Below are 25,567 nucleotides of genomic sequence, written 5' to 3'. Positions count from 1 at the left end.
ATAAGCTGACTTTATATAAAATATACAAAAGTATGAAGGCTATTGCTTAATGCATTGTAAGCCGCCCTGAGTCTCCAGAGAAGGGTGGCATATAAATTAAAGCAAAAAAACAACAACTAGGAAACTGTGACAATCCTAGACCAAACCAAGTCTAAAAATGCTAGAAGATTTCTGGAAGCCTGGCATCTGACAAATCAACCATCAATAGACACATATGCATGAACAACATCTACATACTGTGCAAAAGAGATAATCAACATGGCAAAAAGGAAACAAAAAGACCAAAACACTTCCCCACCAGCAACCAACATTCAAATGAGCAGAGATTAACACCAAGATTAACATCAGATCAACAATCAAGAAGTAAACAATGTCCTAATCAAGCAACTGCCAAACAAGCTAACAGTAAACAGCCCAAGTAAAGAACTACTAAGACCACTTCTACCAACACTGACAGGGCAAAGCATTAGAATATAAACTGAGAGCAAACTGCACTTCCTATTAGCACTGATGTTACCTGGTTTGAGTAAAGAAACAACCAAGCTCAGAGAGCACCAAGCTCAGACAGCACCCCTTAGCTTGGCTTGGAACCTGGACATGAGCTTGGTAGCAAGCGGAAGAGGAGCAATTATGCTAAAACAGTCCTTAATCCCAAACAAGTGTAAGCATTTTGGAGGGAGGCAAAGGATGTATGCTACTTTACGAACTTTGAGACTTTTGTTTTAAGACATTAAAAACTTTACATTGCTACATCAACTTGCAAAATGTAGGAGGATGAAATGAAATGAACCCAAAACAGCTGTATAGCTATAGTGTGTCCAGAAAACAGAGTGGAGTTTTAAAGCTGGATATCATCAACATATTGGTGATACCTCACCCCAAGCTGTTCACCCAGTGGCCTCATATAGAAGTTAAACAGGAGGGGGGGAGAACCAAGCTTTGGGACACCCCAACAAAGAAGAGGTTGTGGCCTGGACCTCTCCCCTCTATCAACACAAGCTAACCCTAGAGGAAGCAGGAGAACTAACACAATATCAAGCTGCCCAATCCCAGCTCCAGAGCTGCTCCAGAAGGATACTATGATCAGTACTGAAACTCACTGAGGTTAAAAAGAGCAAGGATGGACATGCCACCCTTATTGTGCTCCCACCAGAGGTCATCCAAGATGTGATAATGCCATCCCTGTCCCATATTCCAGTTTGAATGTTAACTTCCATTATTCCTAATCACAAGATTTGTTCTGATCAGACATGATAGGACGTATAACCCAATGTTCCAGAGGATGCTGCAGAAGGAACAGTGCCCCCAAATATTGCATGTTAATATCATAAGAACATTAAGAGCTGTAGACCCTTTAGCTTTCCTTTTTAGAAAAAAAAACCAGAATCAAGAGTTGCTCCCGATTTTGATAATCCTTCTGAGCTTTGACAAGGTGAAACAAGATTCTGCTGGACTTCCAGTTGGCAATTCTAGTCATGCAAACAAAATAGGTCTAGAATTGCCATTATATACTTGATCTGTATCATCAACCTAGTCCTGTCCCCTCATATCACACTAGCAACAACACTCTTACCAAACTCAGACCAAAATCTGATCAGAAAAGAACATTAAAAAAAAATAAATTAGTGAACCTAGAAGATATTTCCAGATGAAAACCAATGGATATGTCAATTCCTTCTTGGGAATGTCTAGGGCAGTGATGGCTAACCTTTTCCGGACCGAGTGCCCAAAGAGTGCGCCTGAACCCCCAAAATGCAATGCGCATGCGGGCCCTACACATGCGCCCCACCACCCCCATGCATGTGCACACCCCCTGCATGCGCCCCACCCCCCGTGCATGCATGCCCGCCCACCTGCACATGCCCCACTCCCCCGCATGCATGGCAGAGATCCGAAGACCAGCTGGTCGGTGTGAGGCGAGTGCGCATGTGCGGGGAAGCTGAACTGGGATGAGGGCTTGCATGCCCACAGAGAGGGCGTTGCCTGCCACCTCTAGTGCTGCATGCCACCTCTGGCACACGTGCCATAGGTTCACCATCACGGGTCTAGGGCTTCAGTGTAATCAATTTCAGTAAGAATAAAATTGCAGTTCTATAAAACTACTGAATCCAGTAAGTAACCCAATATAACATGCACATACATACTGGAGAATTCTCTTGCCATTTTACTTTTTGCTTAATTATGAACTGACATTTTACAATGTGTTACTTTGATATTTAAGTAGCATTATGTTCTAAACATTTTAGACTATATAAATCCCTCATAACAAATTCATAAATTGTTTGTTACCAAAGGCAAAGTTACATGATCTCAGGCTTCAGCAATGGTGTATGGAGATAGTCCCCTTCCTCCTAGGTTATATCTCATTCTAACATTTTAATTGATGAATGTCCCTACTGATTTGCATTTGTCTTTCTGGAACGTTTGTAGAAAAGAAATTGGAAACACCAAGTTCTCCCAGGCATAACATGCTCAGACACTGGTTTATTAAATACGTTATATAAGCATACCTCATTTTTATCTGCACACATAAAAAAAGTGCTAAGGCAACTGTTGATCTGCAATTTCAAAATCATCATTAATTTTATATTTGTGTGAGACAAAGCTTAGGGAATCTCCACAGAGAGGCACTGCAGAGAAAAAAGCATTATTTTCACTAAATTTTCATTCATGATCTCTGTGAATTCCCTTTCACATATGGAAGTCACTTCCATATGCAGTACCTGCAAAATGCCAACAACATCATGATTGTTTTCATAGCGGCTTTTTGCAGGGCCAAAACAGCTGAATCTGTTAATGCAAAAAGAAAAAAAAATCAGTCTTCTTCCCAATGTATTAGGGGTGCCCTTTTTTCAATCCTAAATCTGCCTATCCTCAACAAAGCAGTTGAGCCCTCAATAAAAGCAACAGCCTTTGCTACAGATATCACTGTTTCCAAGGCAACAAGCTGCAATTTCTTAGAGGCAGCAAAAAAGGAAATGACTTGGAAAGAAAACGAGGAAGAGTGGGGGTGTTAGGAAGTACCAGCATCAATATTAACTTGGGGCTTTTAGCTGACATGGGGAGATTGCTGTACAATTGATTCCTAAGATCTAAGCTACAAGAGTGGATTCCTAGCCCTCATCTTTTGATATTGGTCAATAGCAAATTAGTCAGAGAAATCTCCCCGTTAGAAAAAGTCAGTCACACTTTTCCAGACACTAATTATACAGGCACACTTTTCTGCAAAAATGCAAGTATGTATGCATACATACATGTATGCATGTATGTGATTTATATCCTTCTTTCTATACAGAACATACTCAAATTACCTTACTTCCTGCACTGCTCTTATTTGTTTCTTAACCTGCTGGTTATAGTTAATTACATCTGATGGGAAGGTGGCAAAAGAACTCAGAAAGGAACAATTTTCAGCAAAACTCTGGAAAAGAGCCTGAATGTTACATTTATCTGCTTAAGGCTCCATAGTTAGTATGGGGATGGAAAACAATCTTGTTTTTTCTGATCTTTTTAAAATATTCAGACTTTAGAGAACAGCAAGCCTTCATAGCATTGGCAAGCACTGATTTGTCTCAACTTTGAGACTGCAGCAAGATTATGGGGGTTGGGTGGGAAGCAAAGACACTACTTTAACACTCCAGATAGAACGAATGGGATATTTTCTCTCTCTCTTTCTCTCTCTGTGTATGCGTATATACGTGCATGCGTATGCACATGCTCTATATATTTACCAGTAGTTTTCCTAAAGTCTCATCTTTTTAAAGGGTCTAAAACATAACAACTCTTTATCCTCCTGGGATGAACTACTATCAGATGCAAAGTAGAGGTGGTGTTATTAAAAGTATGTCTTTCCAGGGACATTCTTGCACCAACAGTGGGAAATTTGACTTTATTACTTCAAAGAGCCTTGGTAGCCCAGTGGACTAAAGCACTGTTATTAACATCTGCTGCTTGCAATTCCTGCAAGTTCAAATCCCACCAGGCTCAAGGTTAACTCAGCCTTCCATCCTTTCTAAGGTAGGTAAAATGAGGACCCAGATTGTGGGGGCAATAAACTGACTTTGTATAAATATACAAAAGTATGAAGGCTATTGCTTAACGTATTGTAAGCAGCCTTGAGTCTCCGGAGAAGGGCGGCATATAAATTAAAGCAAAAAAAAAAAAAAGGTGGATCAGGATTCAGGATTGTATTAAATTAACCAAAATACTTTGTCCCTGTGCTTTCATTGGTATCCTAATATCTAGCTCTGAGAAAAGGCAGTTTAGGGGAAATTTCTAATAAGGGTCTTTAATAACTCCCTTGGAGAATGACCTAGGCTGCCTATGCCTTTCTGGTTACCTGGGCATCAGAAATTTGTATGGGATTATGGAAAAGTGTGTTCTCCTGACAGACATGAGATGATGCAATGATCTCAAGGTTAGAGGGTTTTTCCCCCAGTGGGGGTCAAAAATCAGGCTTAGTATCACATAATGATAGAGAAACATATAAAGACCTGCCTTATAACTGTAAACATATAGAGAGACAGAAGTATTAAATAATGATGGAGATTGTTGAACATTTGTGGAATTATTTTTGTATGACATAGAGCAGTGGTACTTCATGTATTAAGGAAGAGGAAACCGTAGTTGGAGAACAAGCAGGACGCAAGACAGCAATCTGCTGAGCAAACTGATTAGTGGAAAGGACTGCAGTTTTTGGAGAACAGACCATAGGTCAGCAAGGGCAACTTGACAAAAGGTGCTGGGATCCAAGAAAGCCAGAAAATACTTATTTTTCCTCTTCCGTTTTCTTACCTAGAATAGGAGTAAGTCCAGAAGTGAAAGCACAGAAAGAAGCTGTACATGTGAGAGAGAAGTGAAACACTGTAAAAAATCCCTACTTGAAATTGTTTGTATAGAATTGTATATAATTATATAATTTATTAAGCTAAGGCCAAGGTGTATATTAAATACCACTATAAATAAAGTAGTGCGTATATAGTTTCTGCTCCTTCCCTCTGCCACAAACAGGGGTTTCTCTATAGTTTTAATGCATTGTTCTAGATGTATTTATCAGATGGGTTTATTGTATTTTTATGTTTGGTAAGTAAACAGAAAATAAGATTAAAAGGTAAAAAAAAAACCTAAAATATTGCATATTAAATAAACAGTTGACCTGCAAAACAAGCTGTGACCTTTCTAAATATTCAGGCTCCTTGGGAGAAAAGCAGTCTGTGCTGAACTGGTATGCAAGAACAACCTAAAACAGAATAAATTTGTAAGCTTGATTATATTTATTAAAATAAAATGTGGACCAATATTGTCCTGCAAAATGCCCTATACACAAATAACTTACTTCTAATCCATAAATTATGTTCAAGTGTACATTAAATGTTTTTTGCATTTCTGTTCAGTTTTTTTTTGATCCAAAGAGTTTAAACTTATTTCTTTCTTTGAAGAACATACTTGAATTGTCTGTCCTTTCCCACATTCTTTTGTGCGTATCTCTCTTACATTCTTATGGTTTTCTCTAATCTGTGAATGAACACAGATGAAAAGCCTCATTCTTGGGGCATATTATAAACTGATTTATTTTGGCAATTGGTACAGCAGAATTTCTTATTACCTTGTTAACTATTGAAATGCTTCTTCAGAAACCCCGAGAACTATGAACTATTTAAACTTGAGTTATGAGTAAGACAGTAAATATGCATTTGAACTAGTAGAAATAGATTTCATGTATTGCAGGAAAACATACACAATTTCAATGACAATCTTATTCCTGCTTTCTTGTGGATCAACACAGTTGAAATGACTAGCACTCTCTCCTGAATTGGAAGTATACGATGGCACTTTTTGCTAGCAGCTCATGAGAGTACAGAAGCTATATAATATAGTGAAGTTGCAGCTTGATTTTTCCTTTAAAATTATAAGACATTTTTCCTCAACACAGCACCATGTATTACCCACAACACATAGAAGACAGAGCAGTTTGTTCATTTTTCAGGATAAGGTCAGTTAGACAAAGAAGAACTCTCCAATTACTGTTGTACATCTATTTCAGTTGACAGAAGTTTCTTGTTTCTTTATAATTGCTGTCAAAGATCAAAACTATATAAACATAACATTGCAAAAACTATGAGACACGGTAAAAATATTAACAGTAAACAGTCCTCTCAATATACAGATTCTATGGGCAATATATTAAAAGACAGTTAGGAGATTCATAACCTGTAGCGTTGATAAGAAATCATACTATGTGGAGTGCTTGTAGCTACCTACAACTAAAGAAAGATCAAACAAGGGAAGGCTATAAAGGATGTCAAGACAAACTGAATGGGAGATTATAACTTTGGAGACAGAAATAAAATGCCTGAAGAAGAGTGGTCTGTGGGGCACTTGAGTTTACTTCTGCATACCCCTTTTTCTGGTGATTCATAGATTCCCTATCTAATTGATTCAATTTCATTCATTTCTATTTTTTTAAAGAACAGCTTGCTTTATTTTACAAAAATGCCTAAGCCCATATAGATTCCATAGACCTTCCTTGAAAATAAATATGATTAGTGACTACTTAAAGAGAAAACAAAAATCAACTCACTTTGTAAAGAGCATCTTCAGAGGCAGAGAAGTTGATGCAGAACAGTCTTTTCACTTTCCTTTCCATTCGAAAACAATTGGATATTTGATTTCTGCCCTTGTGAAACATGGCAGCCCATTTATAAAAGCATTTTTATGCTCTCAAAACTTCAAATATTACTCCTCAAGTCATATACATGTTTGTTTAACCCCAAGCTATAAATTGTTTAGGGGCAGAGGGAAGGAGACAATAAAATTCCTGCTGTATGGCCTATAATGGAAAAGCCCAGTGACAGATGGGAATCAAATAATGAAATATATCCATACTCACTCCCACTCCTTCCGCTTTGCCTGTGGTGTGTTGTGGATTTTGTGGGCTTGATGGGCCATGATGACATCACGTTGATCCACAATGCCTCCACGTCGCTTGTATGAAAGAGGTTCCTGACCCATATAGTGGTACCAGCCACTAAAGAAAGGATACTCAGGACTTGTAGGTCCACGTCCATCGTGCACTGCTTCATAGTAACTGGGAGGGGACAGCAGGGATGAACGGATCATAGCACGCCTCGCCATCCATGGAACTTGAACAGAAACCACAAAATCCTGCCTGGCTGGCTGCCTGTATCTGTAAAGATAAAAAACAATGGAAAATGATAGAGTAGATTACACAGATCTATCTGTACAGTAGAACCTCTGGTCACAACCATAATTTGTTCCATAACTTTGGTTGCAAACCAATTTGGTCGTGACCCGAACCTAATTTTGGAAATTTGGCGCTTACAAAAAAAATGGTGTGGAAGGGGAAGTCGGCTGTGGGGAAAAAAGTGATTTTTTGTTTTGGTCCGAACCCGATTTGGTCATGGTCAGAAGCAGGAGTGAAATGCTCCCAGTTTGGACCGGATCACCCGATCCGGTAGCGATGGCAGCGAGTGGTTCGGAGAACCGGTAGCATTAATCCCTGCCCCCCCATGCCCAGCTGAGCCGCGCGATCATCAGAAGCTTTTTTAAAATTTTATTTTTAAAAGCATTTTTTTCTACAACCTCTTCGGCCAAAAAAATGCTTTTAAAAGTTAAAAAAAAAAGCCTCTGGTGATCGTGCGGCTCAGATGGGATCATCAGAGGCTTTTAAAAGCATTTTTTCTATAACCTCTTTGGCCAAAGAGGTTGTAGAAAAAATGCTTTTAAAAGTTTTTTTTTAAGTTGGCCACGCCCACTCAGTCACATTACACCCCACCACCACCAAGCCACGCCTACAGAACTGGTAGTAACAAATTTTACATTTCACCACTGGTCAGAAGCGTTCATGACCAGAGGTTCAACTGTATATGGTGGCACAAAATTATGTTGCCTGTTTAGAATAGTTCACCCAGAACAATCCCTTCAAGACTTCAGCTGTTTTAAAGCTAAGGTAAAATATTACTCAGGCTCCACTTTTAGGACAATTGAGTACTTCCAAAAAGTTGTCTTGGCAAAACATGGGAGTGGGTTGCCATTATTTTTTTGCAGGATGCTTTTTCAATTTCCCCATTGATCTTTCTTCCAAGTATACACCGTACTGAACCCTTCTTAGCTTCCAAAACTGCTTTAAAATGTCCATAATTTTTTAAGAGCCAAAATGACCCATTTCTACATATGTCAGTAAATAATGTAAGGCAGTTTTCATCTCAGGGTAAATAATAATATTGTTTTTACTAAGCAGAACATTGTTTGCACCTTTAAATAGCATTATCTTGGCTTTTAGTAAGTTAATTTTTGGATAGAAGGTCAAATAACTCTTAGGCGCTGGACAGAGTGTATAGATGGGAAAGAAGGGAGAACTGAGGATAGAAGAAAAGGACTAAGGATAATTCGACTTTTGTTATTGGATGTTGTGACTCCGACCCCCAACCCCCTCCCTCTTATCGGAGGGAGAAGACTCCAAAGGTGAAGGAGAGAAGTTGGCCAGGCCTCCCTCTCCAGGACCCTCCTCTCTGGCAATGGCTCAGGTGTCTCCCAAGGGAGAAGAGATTGGCCAGGAGCCAGGTATTTTCGAGCAGTCGCAGTCGGACAGTGACAGAGATAAGTCTTGGCTGGATCCACGCCAGCGTCGGAAAGACAAGCACACGCAACAGAAAAGGAGGCGTGCCAGAGATTAAGCTGAGTCATTGGACCACACCCCACAGGGGATAAAAGGGGGTGTGGTGGCCATTCAGGCTCTGTGAAGGACAAAACTAAACAACTAGCGAGTCGCATTGTATCTCTGAAACTACATTATCTGCCTGCCTTGGATTTAATACAGACTGGACTTGACAATTCTTTGACTTTGTGTATTTGTTTTGGTTTATCTGACGGAGGAGGAACACCTCCCTCTGTAAAGTTAAAGTTCTTGGCAAGCAGCTACTGGGTTGCTGCCAATCCTGTTATCGAAGGAATTTACTGTCTGCAAGTTTTATTTAACCCCTGGCTGACTGTTTGTGTGCGTGTGTGAGACGGGGACAGAACATTGGAGCTGATGGCAAGGTGTTTTCATTCTTCTACTTTATTCATACCCCTGGAAATATTTTGTACAGTAATTTTAAATACAATATAGCAATAGCATTTAGACATATATGCTTCATAGTGCTTGAATTCTTTAAGATATCCTGTACAATAGCTGCATAAACCCAACAATGGAACATAAACTTAAAGTTTAAGTGCATTTGTACACCTTTACTGGGTACAGTGCCTGCAACACAACTCTCTGAATAGGTATTGCCACCAGAGGATACTGTCTCTATCAATAAGTAATAAAATGCCGGTAGCAAAAAGAGAATAAAATCAACTTTTTAGAAGAAAAACCATCTTAGCTTAGAATGATGGGGCATCCCTAGTTAGTTCTAAGTCACATATATTTTTTTATTATATAAAAAAAATTGGATTATTTAAGGACAGGGTTTTTTTAAGAAACCTCTACGATTATAAACTACAAATTGATTAAAATTCTGGCTTTGAAATTTTGGAGCTGCTTATTTCACTATTATACTTTATACATTTGAGAAAAATATCTTTACCAGAAAGTAGTACGACATAGTATCAGAACATTCTATTCATAAATCTCATGAATTTCACTTTCCTAATTCTTTCCTTACTGTCTCATTCTGCCTGAATCCCAATCTGAAACATTATTTAAAGAGAAGTGGAACCTCTAACTCAGCAAGTAAACATCTCATCTAAATGGCAGCACCTAGCCGATTCATTAAACATTAGCCACAACTAGATCTGGCTTGTATTTTTATAGATCATCCCCATGAAACCAAGATTGGAAAGCACAATGGCAAATAATGTTTGTTACTTTAAAAAAAAAAAAACTCTACATGGATGTGCCCATGAAATTACCAGGGATCCCCACCTGAATTCACCAATTTGGAGACTATAATATCTTATTCATAGCCAAATTAAAGTACTATTCACCAGTTTTTGAACCACGAGAAAACTATACCTATATAACATTTGCTACTCCTAGGGCAAATCTTTAACTTGTCACATGCCTGATGTCAACAAATTGTGTGATCTCTATTTACAGTGTGCAGGACGTGTTAAGGATCGGATTGATGGGTTCTTCTGGCTTTGTTTCCCTTCTGTCCCACACATATCACTAACTGGAGAAAAACATCCTCTTCGTTTTCTTTAGCATGGGATGGGCCTGAGCAGGAGGTGAGTTCTGACAGATGGCAAGATCAGAGGATTTAGCCATCTGTCAAAATTTGTTCTAGTGTTTCAAGTGAATATGCTGAAAGGGAGCTTGGCTATCATTTAATGTCATCTGACAGGTATACTGTGTTTGGACAGGAATTTAGCACTATTCCAAAATAACACTATTCTGGAGCAATGTGAAACATGCATTCAAAAGTAGCTAAGAGATATGGGTCTCAATCTTTCTATGTAGAACCACCATTACTACCATCAGTTAGCTGCCATACAGATGGATTATGACATCCAAGCATGGATGGGGAGAAATTTTAATTTAAAGAACTTGACTCCCTCACTGTCTTAAGCAGAATGTCATTAGAAGACTGAACTGGAGAGAAGGGGAATACGCCTATACTGGCTTTAAGTAGCCAATAAGTGATCAACCAGACTGATCACAAATATCTGTAATAGCAACTGAATGGTTGGTGATGTGCATCAGACTTTTCATGTGGTAAAAATCACCATGGCTGTTCTATGATGAAACTATGGGAGGTGTTTGTGCATGTAAGTGCACAAACATGTAAGTTCCTGACAGCAAGGATCTGACCAAGATTTGTGAAGTTTTATAACAAAAAGAAAATACAAGCATATAAGTACATTGTAGGAATAGACAAAGTCTAGCAATTAGCTAACAACGTATCAGGATGAGTGTCAAAGAGCATATGCTCTACATGTGCCTTGAAGGAAACCAGAAGGAAGTAATCTGAGAATAGAAATCTCTGAGACCATGTTTTTCAACTTTGGCAACTTTACGGTAGGTGGAGTTCAACTGCCAGAATTCCATATCTTCTGAATCTTATTGCGATATGTAATCAATGGGTCTTGAGATGCTAAAGAATCAGATACTACTGGATTTACAGTATATCTCCAACTAGACTACTTTAGTACCAAAATTGTTAAAAATGAATGTAAGGTATCTTGGGTGTAGATTAAAGATGAGATGAAGATAAGATCAATGAAGGTTGAAAGCAGAAGTCATCCAGATACTGTAAATCCATGCCCTGGTTAGGTAGAATTGAAGAAAGTTCTCATCACTGCCAATTGTCTAGCATTTCTATGAAACTTAATGTGTTTTTAAAATTGGAACCATCTGAATACTAATAAATGTCATCACTATCATCTGAAGGTCAAAATCCACATTCTAGAGAAATATTGCCCCAACTCACAGTCCTATAACTGTTATTACTGCCTTAAACAATACTACTATTATACTAAACTATTCTACTACTACTAAACATTTATAAATTGATTCCAAATTATATGTCAAAGCAATCCAGTATCCATACTACTACTACTACTACTACTACTGTTGTTGTTGTTGTTATTACGGCTGTTAAGGTTGTCAAGTACATTGACTATTTGGTGTCCATTCAAGTAGGCAGTTTCATATACATTATTCTCTCTTTGATAATACAGGTAGTCCTTGTTTAGCAATAATAATTGGGATCAGCAACTCAGTCATTAAGCAAAGTCGTGGCTAATTGAAACCTAATGATTTTATTATTTTCTTTAAGTCAAGAGTAGAACCCGTGAGAGAAACTTTATTTCAGACTGAGATTTCAGACTGCCACAAAAAAGAAAGAAGAATCCATCCACAAAAGAGAAGGTAAAGAAGAATGCCAGGATAAGTTTTGAGGAACAGTAGAAAAGTCGCATTGGCTGAATTCTTGGGTGAAAGCGGAACATTTCTCTGGGTAGTATGGCAGCATTGCATCATGAAGTAATTCTAAGTTTTAATGTGCCACTCTGTGAGTAATGATTCCTGACAGTCAATACAGTAAGCCATTGGAAGAAGAAATACAGTGTAACTGCATTAAACAACAGAGCCCAAGTTGAATAGCTTCAAAAGCAAAAGCAAGATTTCAGAGAAGATTGAGAAAATACAGATATTGGATACAATCCAATATTTCATTTTCAATAGCTACTATTGAAAACTGTCCAGTCTATATTAGTCACTATAGGACCTCAAGCTGCCAGCCAGTTTCTTCATTACTTGTAATGAGCCTGCCCATTATGGTTGCCTGTCGCAGCAGTCGTTATGTGAAATGTGTCACCTAACAATCCTCCCATCCTTGCTCTCTCCAATGAAATGTAAACAAACAGGCAGGTCATTAAGTGGTGTGTGGGGTGCATTCCACATAGGGGAGGACTTTGAAGGTATAGTACAGGCCCAGGCCCACCTGCTATGCCCCCCTCCAAGGCTCCCTACCCCTGGAGAACCCCATGCTCCACTTTCCACGTCTTGGGTCTCAACAGGCCTTTTCCCACTCCTATGAAGTCTTCCTAGGCCTTAGGCCTGATTCCCACCCTACCAGGCCAAACATCCTTCTCTTCTCTTACCTTTTGAAGAGTTTAAGAGGCCTTCCAGAGGACTGGAATGGCTTCATTCTTTGTGCAGCCACATGGCACAGTTCCCAAAAGCACCACCATTTTGTCTCATCCACAAAATGGCAGCAACATTTGGATCACCACCGCATGGCCTGGCGACAAACTGCTTCATTTTGCTGCCTCAATAAGCTCTGCGCAGTGCTGCAGAAGCCTCTCTGAGGCAGCAAAATGAAGCATCTTGTCTGGTGGCTGACATTTTGCTCCCGCCTGTTTGTGGGTGGAGGCAAAATGGCAGCCACATTCGAGTCGCTGCCTCACAACCCAGAGACAAACTTAGTTTTGCTGCCTTAACAAGCTCTGGATGATGCTGCAGAAGCTTCCTGTTAAGTCCTCAGACTTACGACACAATGGCGGGGAAGCTCCTGATTGGCTAAAGCGTGCAGCATTCACGGCGGGAGAATAAAGCCTTCCGATTGGCTTATCGCGTCTGACAGCTGCAATATAAATAGCTGTCAGACGAACGAACTGTTCTGCTGCCTGTGTTAAGCCAATAAAGGCTTGTTAGCTTCAGAACCTGTCTCGCCTCAGTTAATCCTAACCCCCCGTTGCCCTACAGAGCACTTTCTATAGTATTCAAAAGCTTCTGCAGCACTGTGCAGACCTCTCTAAGAATCTAAAAAGGTTAAATCATGGCAACTGGACCTTTTAACCTTTTAAAATACTTTTGGCCTGGATGACTGAGTCTTCATTTACAAGACCTCTCTAAGGCAACAAAATGAAGCAATTTCTCAGGTGGCTGCCATTTTGTTCCAACCACAAACGGGCGGGACAAAATGGTTGCCGCATTTTGGATCATTGCCATGTGGCCCAGGGACATTTGGCCTGCCCTTTTTCCACAACATGAGGTGGTTAGATCTTCCCAAGGTAAGCATGGAGCATGATGGGGTTATGGGGAGGAGATCCAAGCACTGCAGGATTCCAGCAGGATGGGTTGGTGATGGGAGAGGTGGAATGGCACTGCAGCGACTCTGTGGTGGGTTATAAGACCTTCTGTAATTGCCATAATTTTGAAATTATGAGTCATATATAGCTTTTTTTGGAGGGGGTGTCTGTGGTAATTTCAAACATTTGTTAAATGACCTGTCATACCTCAAGGATTACCTGTACTTAGTTTTGTATCCAGCAAATATTCTCTGGTTTCAACATAAATGTCTTGAAGTCTCCCCTTTTGCCAATACTTTATCTACTTTTCTTTCTCTCGAACACTATGACCTCTGGGAAGCAAGGTTTTTATCCGCAAAGCAAATTCCAAAAGTAGAGAAGAATTCTTGGGTTGTTATCCCTCTTCTCAAAATGCACTACAGAATTCACTCAAATGCAGAACTGCATGACAGAAAGCACAAAAGCATGGCTGACTTGTCACATGCTGGTTCATCACCGGCAATTTCCTGTCATGTAAATTAAACCTTATTTAAACATAAGAATTCAGGGCTTGTTTTTGTGGCCATACAAGTCCTAAAGTTGTTAGGTACATGAATAGTCCAGAGTTTCTATTAAAAGCAGTGAATTTTCATCAATTGAAGTTATCCCTATAGAGATTTATTGTCTACAGTGGAATTATTTCCTACCAATCAAGGAGAAATTCAGTCTATCTATTATTTTCACTATCAGAAGAAAATGCCTTTTAAAATCAATTGATAAGAAACATGCAGGAGAAGTCATATTATCTACATAAGCTACATATTATCATGTTTGGTGGACTTGTAGGAAAGTTAAGGCTTTTTGGATCAAAATTTGGTGGGTCATGCAGAATGTTTTGAAGAAAAAAATTCAATTTTCTCCACAATTGTTTTTATTGGGTATAGTTAAGGGTTTTACATTGGGTGAAACAAAATTGATATTGCATATGATAACAGCAGCAAGATTGTTGATAGGTAAATACTGGAAAAATGAAGCTTTGCCCACTATCGAGGAATGGACTTTGAAGATGGCCAGTTTTGCAGAGATGGAGAAGATTTCAGCATACTTAAAAGATTGTTCACAAGAGACTTATGAATGGGAATGGAAAAGGTGGATAGAATATGTTCAGAACAAATATCAAACTAGAAAGTATCAAATAGCTTTCATTTGAAAATGATATATCAAGATAGTAATATTTCAATGTAATGAAGATAAAAAAAAAATTATATGGGGGAGGGAGGGGTTCAAGTTTTATATAAGTTTTATACTAAGGGGGGTTTTTTACCTGACATGAGTATATTGTGTGGAAGTCCGGGGGGAGGGGAGGGTTAGGGAGGGTTAGGGAGGTTGAGAAGTTTGGGGTGGGTTGAGGGGGGGGAAAGGGGTGAAAATGTAATTGTAAAACTTTTGCAATAAAAATAAATAAATAAATAAATAAAAAGAAAGAAACATGCAGGAGAGATTATCCTGTTTTGGGAAAGTTGTGCACATTTTGCTGGCTTTTCAAAAGACCAGAATACTCAACTTTGCCTTGAACCACTATGTCTCTTATATTTTAATTTCATTTAAATTAGTTTAAATTAATTAATTTAAATTAATTCACATTTACTTTTTAACATTGTTAAAAGAAACTGCTTTGGAAATATATGTTTTGAATCAACATATTAACTATTATGAACAATAATATAACTTAAGCTAGTTAAATAAAAACATAACCATCCTGATATTAACAAACTTCAATTCCCAACAGCTCTAGCTAACTTGGATGCTGAAAGTTGTACAGTAGTTTGATAGCATTTAAAAGGCACTGCTTACTTATCTTTGGAAAAGATAAGCTTCGTACTATTTCTTTTAACAAAATAATCAGCTAAATTTAACAATAATTTACTGATATGTTTTTTTAAAATTATTAGTAAAATGAATTCATATATGTATTATTATATATAATATATATAGAAAGCTTTTTGCCAAATATTAGAAGCACATTAACAAAAAGGTTTAAAGAAGTATGCAAAATGTTCCTTATTGCTGAGTGAATTGATTTACTTAGGTGAAATAAATAATAAGTTAATCAAACATTTGACATCTTTTTATTAAGTTTTGTTTGAAAAGAAAGCCTTAAATAATCTCACTTTCACAAATGGACTTTTATTTGAATTATAATTCTTGTCTTAATTCTTTAGTTTGAATTCCACACATTTTCTTATTTTATTGCTGGTTTGAAATTAATGTTCTTATACTATTGTTACTATGAATTCAACTTTAAATTATTTTAGGATTTTATTTGTGAACTATCTTGAACTGGCATTTTATTCTAAAGCAATATAAAAAGAGTAAATTCAATTTACATGATAAAATTTGTGTTTTCATAACTGTCTTATTTATCTGATTAACGTGTTTCTCTCTTCCATATCTTATCATTCATCTATTCAAAATGAAATCCTGACTATAAGGAAAGGCCTTAGTCCACTCTTTGCTCCCCAGAATCATCTTAATCTTAATCTTCTCTATTTGATTTGCAAACATGTTTATGTTTAAAGGAAGAATGAAAAAGTCATGAACCGCAACAACAGAGAAATAACCAGAGGGAGGGGCAGGAAATAGATTTGAGATCATGAAAATAGAGTAACTATGAATAACACCTAAGCAAACACTGTTATCTGGAGTTCCAGCTGTAGCATAAGGTATAAGTACTTGGCACATACTCAAACAAACCTTCAACAGTTTTATGCCATATATATATTAGCTTAAAAATACACTACTAGGAGGGAGCAAAACAGCATTTAAATCATGGAGAGAAGAAAGGAAAGGAAGAGTTTAAGAAAGGATTGTGCAGAAGACTGAAAGAGTTAGATACAGCAATACAGAAAAGCTTGGTGTTGAAAATCAAGTGCTTTTGTTATTATTACTTTGCACAGAGCAATTAAGATGCATCTTTATAACATTAAGATAATATATAACACTGGACAAAACATTCTGGGTTACATAGAATTTAGCCAGAATTGATGTGACTGATATTCCTAAAGAATAAAAAGGCAAAAATGTCCACAGAGCTTTTTTTCATTAGCTCCTAACTTACTATAGCTCAAAAGCATCTTTTGAGTACTATTTCTAATTTATGTATTTATATACTGCCATTGCTGTACATAACGTTTAGAACATAAGCTCTTAACTATTAAGACATATAAGCTGAATGTTAATACATCATTTCTTTTTCCAGAAAATAAACTTTTAAAAAACAATGTACATTAATTTTCTTTGAACTACAGAGGAACATAAATAATTCAAACAAAATACAATTCAATTCAAGTTTTTAAAATTATAAAAATCTAAATAAAGCAAAGATGAAAAAAGGAAATAGATGAAATTTTCTTGTATTATAGTACAGATATGATTAATCTATATTAAAATTATTACAACTCAAATTTAAAACAACAAATTAAACCTTGTTTTGGAACCAATAATGAAGTAATATGGTTCAGATTAGCACTTTGTCATTTTTTAGCATATTTGTTACATTTTTCTTACATATTTGTTGTATTTAAATTCACTCTTTATACTATTATGCCTTCTGTGCCCGTTGTAATCATTTCTGGAGTTGGTTTTACTTTCTGTTCTTTATGCCATCTCACCGCAACTTATTCTACATGGGGCTGTCCTTAAAGACTCTTCAGAACCTTCAGTTAGTCCAGGATGCAGCAATTTTAGAAGTTAAGTTAAATTTAACACTTAAGTTTGCTTGTGTAATACAAGCGCAGAAGTGGCATTGACTGCCACTTAGGTTTCAAGCACAACTTAATATGCTGTTTATTATAAGGAATATGGGGAATAGTGATACGTTCCGCACAAGATGCTAATTTCATTTTTGTTCTAGGTCACACTTCATACCAAGTGGTTCTTAATGAACACAATCAATTCACTTGTTCCGTTGCAGCATCCTCATAAACAAATAGCTCCTAATGTTAGAAGCCAAAGTGAATGCCTATGCAGCAATGATGGCAGCTTAGAGATTCAGGTTGAGCATTAAGAAAACCAAACTTTTAATAGCTCATTAAAAGGAAAAAAAATATTATTGTACAGTCAAATCAAGAGTCAGCAGAGAGCTAGAAAGCCAATTGCAGCATTGCTCAGCAGCCATTAAAGAATAGTGCCTTCTTTGGTGTTAGCTAAGTAGAGTGACAGCCTAAAAATAAAAATGAATTTTCTGAGGGCATGACCAGAACTGAAGTTGACAGGTAATGCGGAAGGCCAACGGCAATGCTTTCAACAAATATTTCTATCATATGTGCAATTGGCCACAACAAAGAAGACATACAGAAAATAGCATTCTTCCTAGCTGGATGCCCTGAATAATAAAATACATTCATGGATGAAGAAGACATCTTTAAAGTCTTCTTGCAGAACTTTAAAACCTTATTGCAGATAATTGAGGCCTATTGTATACTGCAAAAAATGTAACTTCTGAAGGTTTTGTCTTCAAATACTATCTATAAAAAGATATTAACCGTGACAATTGAAGAATTTATAACAGATCTGATATTAAGATTTTGTCTTGAGCTTTAGTATGTTGACTGAAACTTTGATCAGCAATTAAATTGTTTGAGGATCTTCCAATAAACTCACAGAGCTGAGGACCACAGCAAAGGCCAAGGAAGTAGCGAGTAGACCTTGGCAACTGTCTGGATAAGGAGAGAACAGGAGACTGCCCATTTGTGCTCTGGACAGTTGCTCAGGAGAACACCACAGGACAACTGTTTTTCACAAGTTTGAGTGCCAGGAGATGACAGGATTAGCCATTTTAAAAGACCTGGATTTTCTCCCAAGTGTTGGAAGAAGATTAAATGATTGCATATTAAATTGTTTTGGCAACAGATTTCTGTTGTTTTTATTGCATTAATTGGTTGAGTTTTATGATTTTTATAATGATTTTATATGCCTTTTAATTTTTTATTGGGAGCCACCCAAATTGGTTGAAAAATGGGTGGCTGTATAAATGTTTTAAATAAAGAAAAGAAATCTTGCTCGCAACCATGATGGAGGATATTAAATTCACAAACTTCACTTTCTAATCACTTTCAGAAATTGCTTGTTAATTACTTCTAAGCTGTGAGAGACTTTTGGAATAATAAACCTGAAAATGTCAGATGAGTTTGCCTTCAATCCTGAATGAAATTTTAATCATAAGCTTAAGAATTTAAAGAATCTGATTTAAACAGCAAAAAGCTACATGGGATTTTGATCTTAGACAGTTATAAATGGACTAAAGGTCCATATAAAATTGGAATGAAACTTTAAATACAATTTTGGAATTAATTATAAACTACAACAGCCTATATTACACCCCTGCTCATTCCATGAGCTATACAGGGTCTCAGTTGGCTTCCAAGTGCAATTCAAGGTACTACTTATCATCTATAAAACCAAACATGATATGGAACCAAGTCATTTGTAGAAATACCTGTCTCTGTTTCTGCCAATTCCATTAGATCCAGCAGGGTGAGCATGCTCTGGATCCTGTCTATTAAATAGTCCTTGACACAGCACTTCCCTCTAGAATACAATACTTGCTGAGGTTCATAGAACTCTGCACTTCCGGGATTTCAGAAGTCTTGAGCAGGAGGTTGGAATATTAAGTGAGCACATCAGAATGAGTTTGCTTTTCTTATTCTTAGAATTAAGTTTTTCCTTGACTATCATTATTTTTCTTACTAATGGACGTGGTCTAATTTATCCTATATGTGTCAACTAGAGTCACAACTGTGAAATGAGAAGTTACACAAGTTGATGCAATAAATAAAATATTAGCAAAATGTATTTGTAGCCATTTAATAGAGCTTAAATTACTAAATATAAATCACTTCCTATGAACAATTAGAAACACTATTATAATGATACAAAATTAGATGACTGCTAACTGGCATAAAGACTGGTTTTCTGTATTTCTTTACTGCCATCTATAGTATTGGTTACCCAGATCTTTGAGTCCAAATCTGATCACTCTGTTCTAATTTTCTAACATAAAATGAAGAGATTAATCGAAGCACAACAATATAGTTGAGTGTTGTGTGTACGTGTAAGACCAGCTTGTCAAGGGCTCTTTGACAGAAACAGACAGTTACAACAGAGGCCTCTAAAGAAAGAGTTATTCAGTGTTTGAGAATACATGGCTATAAATAATATTCTGGCAGTGGCAGCAACAATACAGAACAGTCTTCAAGGGTTATTCTCCCACTTTTATCCCTATTATGAGACATCCTAGGTATTATATGTCTATAGCTTAACGTTCTATTTTATTTCATTTTTCAAACAACTGATGAAACTTAGCAAACTTCAAGTAGCTACTTTAGAACACATTAATGACATATTATTTGTGACTGAGTAAACCATGGTTGAAGAAATAAAAAACCATGGTTTCTCTAAACTGCAAATAGATCCAACCACAGAAATAGTAGCTCATTCCTCCTCCTGTACAGAGGCCAAATATTTCAATTTTTGCAACAGTTGGTACTTCTGAGCCTTAAATGACTATATGCAAAGTAAAAGATGGCCTAGTCACTTATACATATTTTTCCCAAATCAAAGTTCTGTACAGGAGAAGTAAAGAGAAGTAAACATGTGATCCACATGTACATGTGAAAAACAAAGGAACCAAAAACAGCAGAAATGATGTTGCAGAAGTAAATTCACTGGTGGTCAATCCTATTTCTTACCATATTTTCCAAACCAGTAGTTATTTAACCCCAAGCTAATCATTAATCTGACCCTGGACTATCAGATCATAGCTAAAATAAACCCACATTCAAAACGTCAAAAGTACCAGCTGTAATTAAAGAATAATTAACGTTACCATAATTTGATTTATGATTTAGATACCATATTAAAATCAACTACAATAAATAAGGCTTAGTATGCCATACAGAAGAGATCTAGCATAAAAACAACAGAGAGATAGTAACCTATACACAACATTTAATCACTGTATGGCAACCAGCTGATCAGATCAGATTAATATCAGAATACTCTGAACTGCTTTGGATATAAAGATTTATCCAAGAATGCTTAAAGGAAAAGAAGCAGGTCATCAAGTTTATAAGCTGTTTCAGTAATATTCCCCAAGCAGAACATTTACAAAGGAAATCTAAACTATGTCCCACAACTTCATAGGAAATGAAGCAAAAATATTGCTAAGATTATCATACCATTACAAGTGACTGCCTAGAAAAATGGTGTTAAATTTTCTCTCCTTCCTAGACTTTATATTTCTAAAGTAACCTCAGAACCTTTTTTTTCCTGCAAGAGTACAGAAACAACTCTTTCAGCAGTAGGCTAAGCCTAGAGCATGAGCTTATGAGCCAGACCATAATTATTAATTACACCTGTGGGGGGAGTAGTTGTCACTACATATTCTGAAGGTCTGCCCAATTAGCATTCCTCTCCTGCATTCCATCCCATTAAAAGAAAATGCTGACATCTTCCCTGTTGGCTCTCTCAGCAGCTGTGCCATAAAGAACTCCCCTGGGCTTTTCCAACAACCTCATGTTTTGCTTCACAATCCAATTCTCCACAGAAAAGTATCCTTGTGTGCATGTCCAGTCATATTTTGATATAATTACATAAAATTGCTTCTCAAGAGACAGAGGAATCAGATGTATAATCTGGCAGAATGTACAAATCGAAGAGAGCTAAAACAGGTATTTGGGCTGCATTCTTGGATAATGAGATTGGTGGCATATAAAATTGAATAAAAACAAGACAAGTATAAATTTGAGGGGAAAATTTCCAGATAGTCTTCCTCTCTATCAGATCATTCCTAGCTTTTTTCAAATGTTTCCTCAAAGTTTTGTTTCCACAGCATCCAGAAATATTCCTAAAGTATAATTTTTATACAAAAGGAATTGTGCAGATATTAGCAGGTGACTAATATTTTATAAAGAAAAAGAAAATACTCTGGCAGTGTTAAAGGACAGAATTTACCCTGTGAGCAATACAGCATTTTCTCCAAAACTAGTGCCTCTCAGATATATTGAAACCCCAATACCGAGAAGGTAGGGAAAGAGAAAGGACACTCTTCCTCCCCCTTCCCACCCCACGCAGTGTTGCTGAGATTGGGAACCATCCGTTCTTACCATCATTGGTAAAATAATCTGATTAGAATACCTTAGATTTCTATTTTTCACATGAACAAAATACTCAATGTGTAAATAATCTTTATGTTAATCTTGTATGTTAGGCTAGAAACTATATCCCATATTGTTGTAGACTACAGTAGGATGGCAGTGGAGAAACTGAATCTATGGTTTGTCTGATGCCAACTAGGGAGTTTATGACTGATGCAATACTTGAAGTAGGGACTTTATAAATTCATTTTTATGAAGCATGACTCTATGGGTATTTAGAAATATCCTGCTGAAATTATACATTGTCTCTATAAAGTGTTCCTGGAATGGCAATCTTACTTAAAACGATTTCTCCTTATAGCAAATTTTATTAGCTGTTTGGGGATGATCTTGAAAAGGTAAGCAGAATTGGGCTTGGTTAATAGCTAAATGGAGATCATTAGCTCAATACAACTAAATACACATTTTCTGCTAAAGCATGATGTGGCTTGTTTAATTTAGCATATTGGGTGGACCAAATCATTATAATTTGTAAACCAGGTTTTATGGTTTAATCTCAGACTCAGTCAATTGTGTTTTATTTAATATCATGGTTAGGGTTAGGGTTAGGGTGATGGTCTAAATTTTTCCAAAGGGGCAACTTACAAATGTATGCTCTTCAAATCTCAGAATTCTCAATAATGGCCAGGCTGAGTTTTAAGTCCATATATATATATGAAAGTTGCATAACATTATTTTTAATCCCTAGCGAATATTATTTTCAATGCCAATGATAAACCATCCACCAATTCTCTACCATTGCTTCTGTTTGCTAGAGCTGGTCTTATTAAGAGCACAATCATGGAAATTTGAAAGTAAGGAAGGGAAGACTTCTTCAGAGATAATGAATAAAACTGAAAGGTAAAAAAGCACTGGGAAGATAAAAGCATCAAACGTCTTCCCATAGTACCATTCTTATATTTCTTGCTCTAATGTCATAATTAAACTGGTCTATGTAAAACTGCCTGCCACTCTTGCCATTATAGTAGCCAATCTCCCAATATCAAAGGCCAAAGAGATCTAAGCTGGAGACTCTGAGCTGGCAGTTCCCTGTCTTTCTGGCTATTCCTATTACACAGAAACAAAACACCCAAGGGATAGTTGGAAATGACATATACTGTGCCTGCTGAAGGCATCTGTTCCTTGGAGCATACAAAGTAATAGAAATACCAAATTATTTTTATCTGCAGTCCATGATACCCTAAAAGCAGAACAACAAATATGTCAGGCAGAGAAGTAGGCAAAATAAAAGGCAACGGAGAGATCCAACTTCTTTTCTAAGTTTGAGGGAAGAGATGGTGGATTTGGTATTCATCCTAGCAGCCTTGTACCCCCATCTGCTTCACTGCTTGACACTAAATATACAAGGTATATATACAGAGATAGTGGGAGGAGCAACACGGCAGGTTTGGACAGCTATTGAAAGAACAGAAAGCAATGTTGGAGGTCGTCCCATGTTTTTGAGTGTTCATTCCAACATGATTCAGGAAGACAGTCCTTCCCAGGGTTAAGTGACATGGTTCCTCTAGGGGACAGGAATTACTGCTTGAAATATTTGCCAAAATAGATTCGAGAGAGAGCAGCTAAACTAAAAATAAATATTAGAATGCAATGAAAGTATTGAGGCTTTATTTAGATCTCCATCTAATCAAAACATAGAAGATAGTTAAAATCATCTCCTTACTCTTCATGCCCACTGTTTGACCATAAGGAAGCCTCTAGCACAGCATTCTTCTCTCAGGGATTCCCAACACACACACACACACACACACAAATCAGGCATTGCCCCCTCCCCTGCATCAAGGTGCTGTGTTCCTGGTTAGGTTGTTGGGGGAGTAAACCTCACCCAGGTAAGATTTCCTTCCCTAGGAGCATGGAGTTAGAAAGCATTCTTCCCAAATCCCAACCTAGCCACTTCCATTCTGTTAAGGTGCTAGGGGTGCCCCCACACTCACCTGTATTTCTTCAGATACTCGTGTTGACAGCAAGTGAAGAGTTAACGCGGCCAGCTTTGCCTGGCCTCGTTCCCTGCCAGGTGTCCTGGCAAGAAATCGGGAAGCATACTTAATCCATTACACCAGGAGGAGGAGGAGGAGGAGGAGGCAATAGGATGGAAAAAGGTTGCGCGGCGAGACTTCGCCTAAAGCCGACCTCGGGGCACGGCGGTACCCTGGATGCCCGTGTGGCACGGAATCAGCCTGGAGAGGGAAGAGGGAAGAGCAGTTCTCAGGGCGCGACTCCGACGTGAGAGGAGAAGGGAATGGGAGGGCGAGGGCCAACCTGTGCCCATCCACTTTTGGGGGTGCAATCACACACGCCGGGAAGCGTTCCTTGCGATTCAGGCTCCCGCCTGCCAACCAGCCGGTGCCAACTCCACGTCCCGCCTCTCGCTCTTTGCCGGGGCAGGCAGGAAAAGCTCGGAGGGGGCAGCCGCTCCGAGAACGACACAGACCCTCGCCGAGCCCGTCCCTCTTCCCTCCTTTTGGTTGCGCCGCCAATTCCTCCTCCCCCTCGCACGTGGTCATTCACGCTTTCTTCCTCCGAATTCCTGACAGGAGGAGCCCGCCCGCAATTATTTATACCGTCAACAAATCCCCCCCGAAGGGTAATCACCTACCGCAGCTGGCGGGCCCCAGGCAGGGCTGGATCCATTGGGCGAGAAACGGGTGATGGCTGAGCGGAGTTACCCTCGACATCTATGGGAGGGCGGAGGAAATGGTTCTCTTTATTTCTCCCCAATGCCGCGGAAAAGGGTAAGAGACATCAATGACCATGTGCCGTGGCGGCGGCTGCAGTGGAGGTGCACCGCTGCACCCTTTAGGCGCCCTTTCCCTCCGCGCTTTGTCGCCTTCTCCTTTGGAAAAAAGGGAACGGGGGCTCGTCCGCCCTAAAGGAGGACGTGTTACGTGTGCCGTTTGTGTTTTGCTACAGTTGCCTGTGGCATCAACCTGTGAGGGAGGTTGGAAACAGCTGGACTTGTTGCATGCGGTGGAGCTGACTGCCAGGGATGATTCTCGGGGGCACCGTTGCAGGGAGCTGCGGTGTTTAGGCATAATCCCAGACGCAGCTCCTTGTAAACAGGTCCCGCTGAAGTTAAAAGAGGTTTACTTTTGAACACGCAATCATTATGCACAGTTTGTTTCTTTGGGGGGTGGGGGGAGGGGGGGAGGGGGAAAGGTTATTTTGGAGTGAATCACAAACAAGTGGAAAACTCTGGTCATGGATCCAATCGTGGATCCTCACCCTAGAGCAGTTTTTTTTTCCAGTGATGTTTGTTACCGAGACTAGCACCAAAGTAAGGCCAATGAGAAGATTTAAAATATCTGGAGTGGGAGAAAAGCTCGTGCAAAATTCGGCCATAATATCTGTTATGTAATGCAGTATAGAAGTCCTTTTTGAGGGATGGATTTTTCCACTTTCAGCTTCAGAATGGCATAGTTAAAATTGGCAAAGGGAATTGTCATTCTACCCAAATCTGCAAGATAGATTGGTTATAATTTTAGTCAGATCTTTATTATCCTTTCATCAATAGAGAACTGTGAACAGATATATGTATAGATAAAATGATTAGGTTTGTTGTAAATCTAACTCCAGTATTAGTTTTTATACATAAGGTGTTAGTTAATTCATTAGGATAGCTCTCCTTGTAGAGCTTCAGAGAAAGCTATGTAGTCTGAAAGTCATCTGGATGCTGTATATAGTATGTTCTGAGCCCAATATGTTTTGCTCAGTAAAAGAATACATAGAAAATGCTAGGTATTAGAATTTTTAAAAATTTTTATTTCAATAAAGTATAGATATAAGAAACAGCAGAAATGTGCTATTTTTTCTTTGTGGCTAGTTCCTGAAATAAT

The 25,567-nt window shown here is 38.1% G+C and overlaps 1 protein-coding gene across 1 annotated transcript in view; it reads right to left on the bottom strand.

Annotated features, from left to right (window-relative positions):
• The window catches only part of CACNA1A (calcium voltage-gated channel subunit alpha1 A), a 360,780-nt gene extending 336,195 nt beyond the window's left edge, over window positions 1–24,585 (bottom strand). Inside the window, exons 1-3 of the mRNA XM_087887342.1 lie at window positions 24,331–24,585; window positions 23,669–23,911; window positions 6,890–7,186 (exon numbers count right to left, since the gene is read on the bottom strand). Of these exons, the coding sequence (XP_087743468.1) occupies window positions 6,890–7,134 (245 nt within the window). The 5' untranslated portion in view covers window positions 7,135–7,186; window positions 23,669–23,911; window positions 24,331–24,585. The remainder of the gene's footprint in view (window positions 1–6,889; window positions 7,187–23,668; window positions 23,912–24,330) is intronic.
• Between the last annotated feature and the right edge of the window lie 982 nt (window positions 24,586–25,567).

The sequence above is a fragment of the Pantherophis guttatus genome, chromosome 2 (assembly GCF_059756535.1).
Source record: "Pantherophis guttatus breed Tessera chromosome 2, ASM5975653v1, whole genome shotgun sequence".
Classification (NCBI taxonomy): Eukaryota; Metazoa; Chordata; class Lepidosauria; order Squamata; family Colubridae; genus Pantherophis; species Pantherophis guttatus.
The sequence above is the reverse complement of the archived record's forward strand: the minus strand, read 5'-3'. Positions and strand labels throughout refer to the sequence as shown.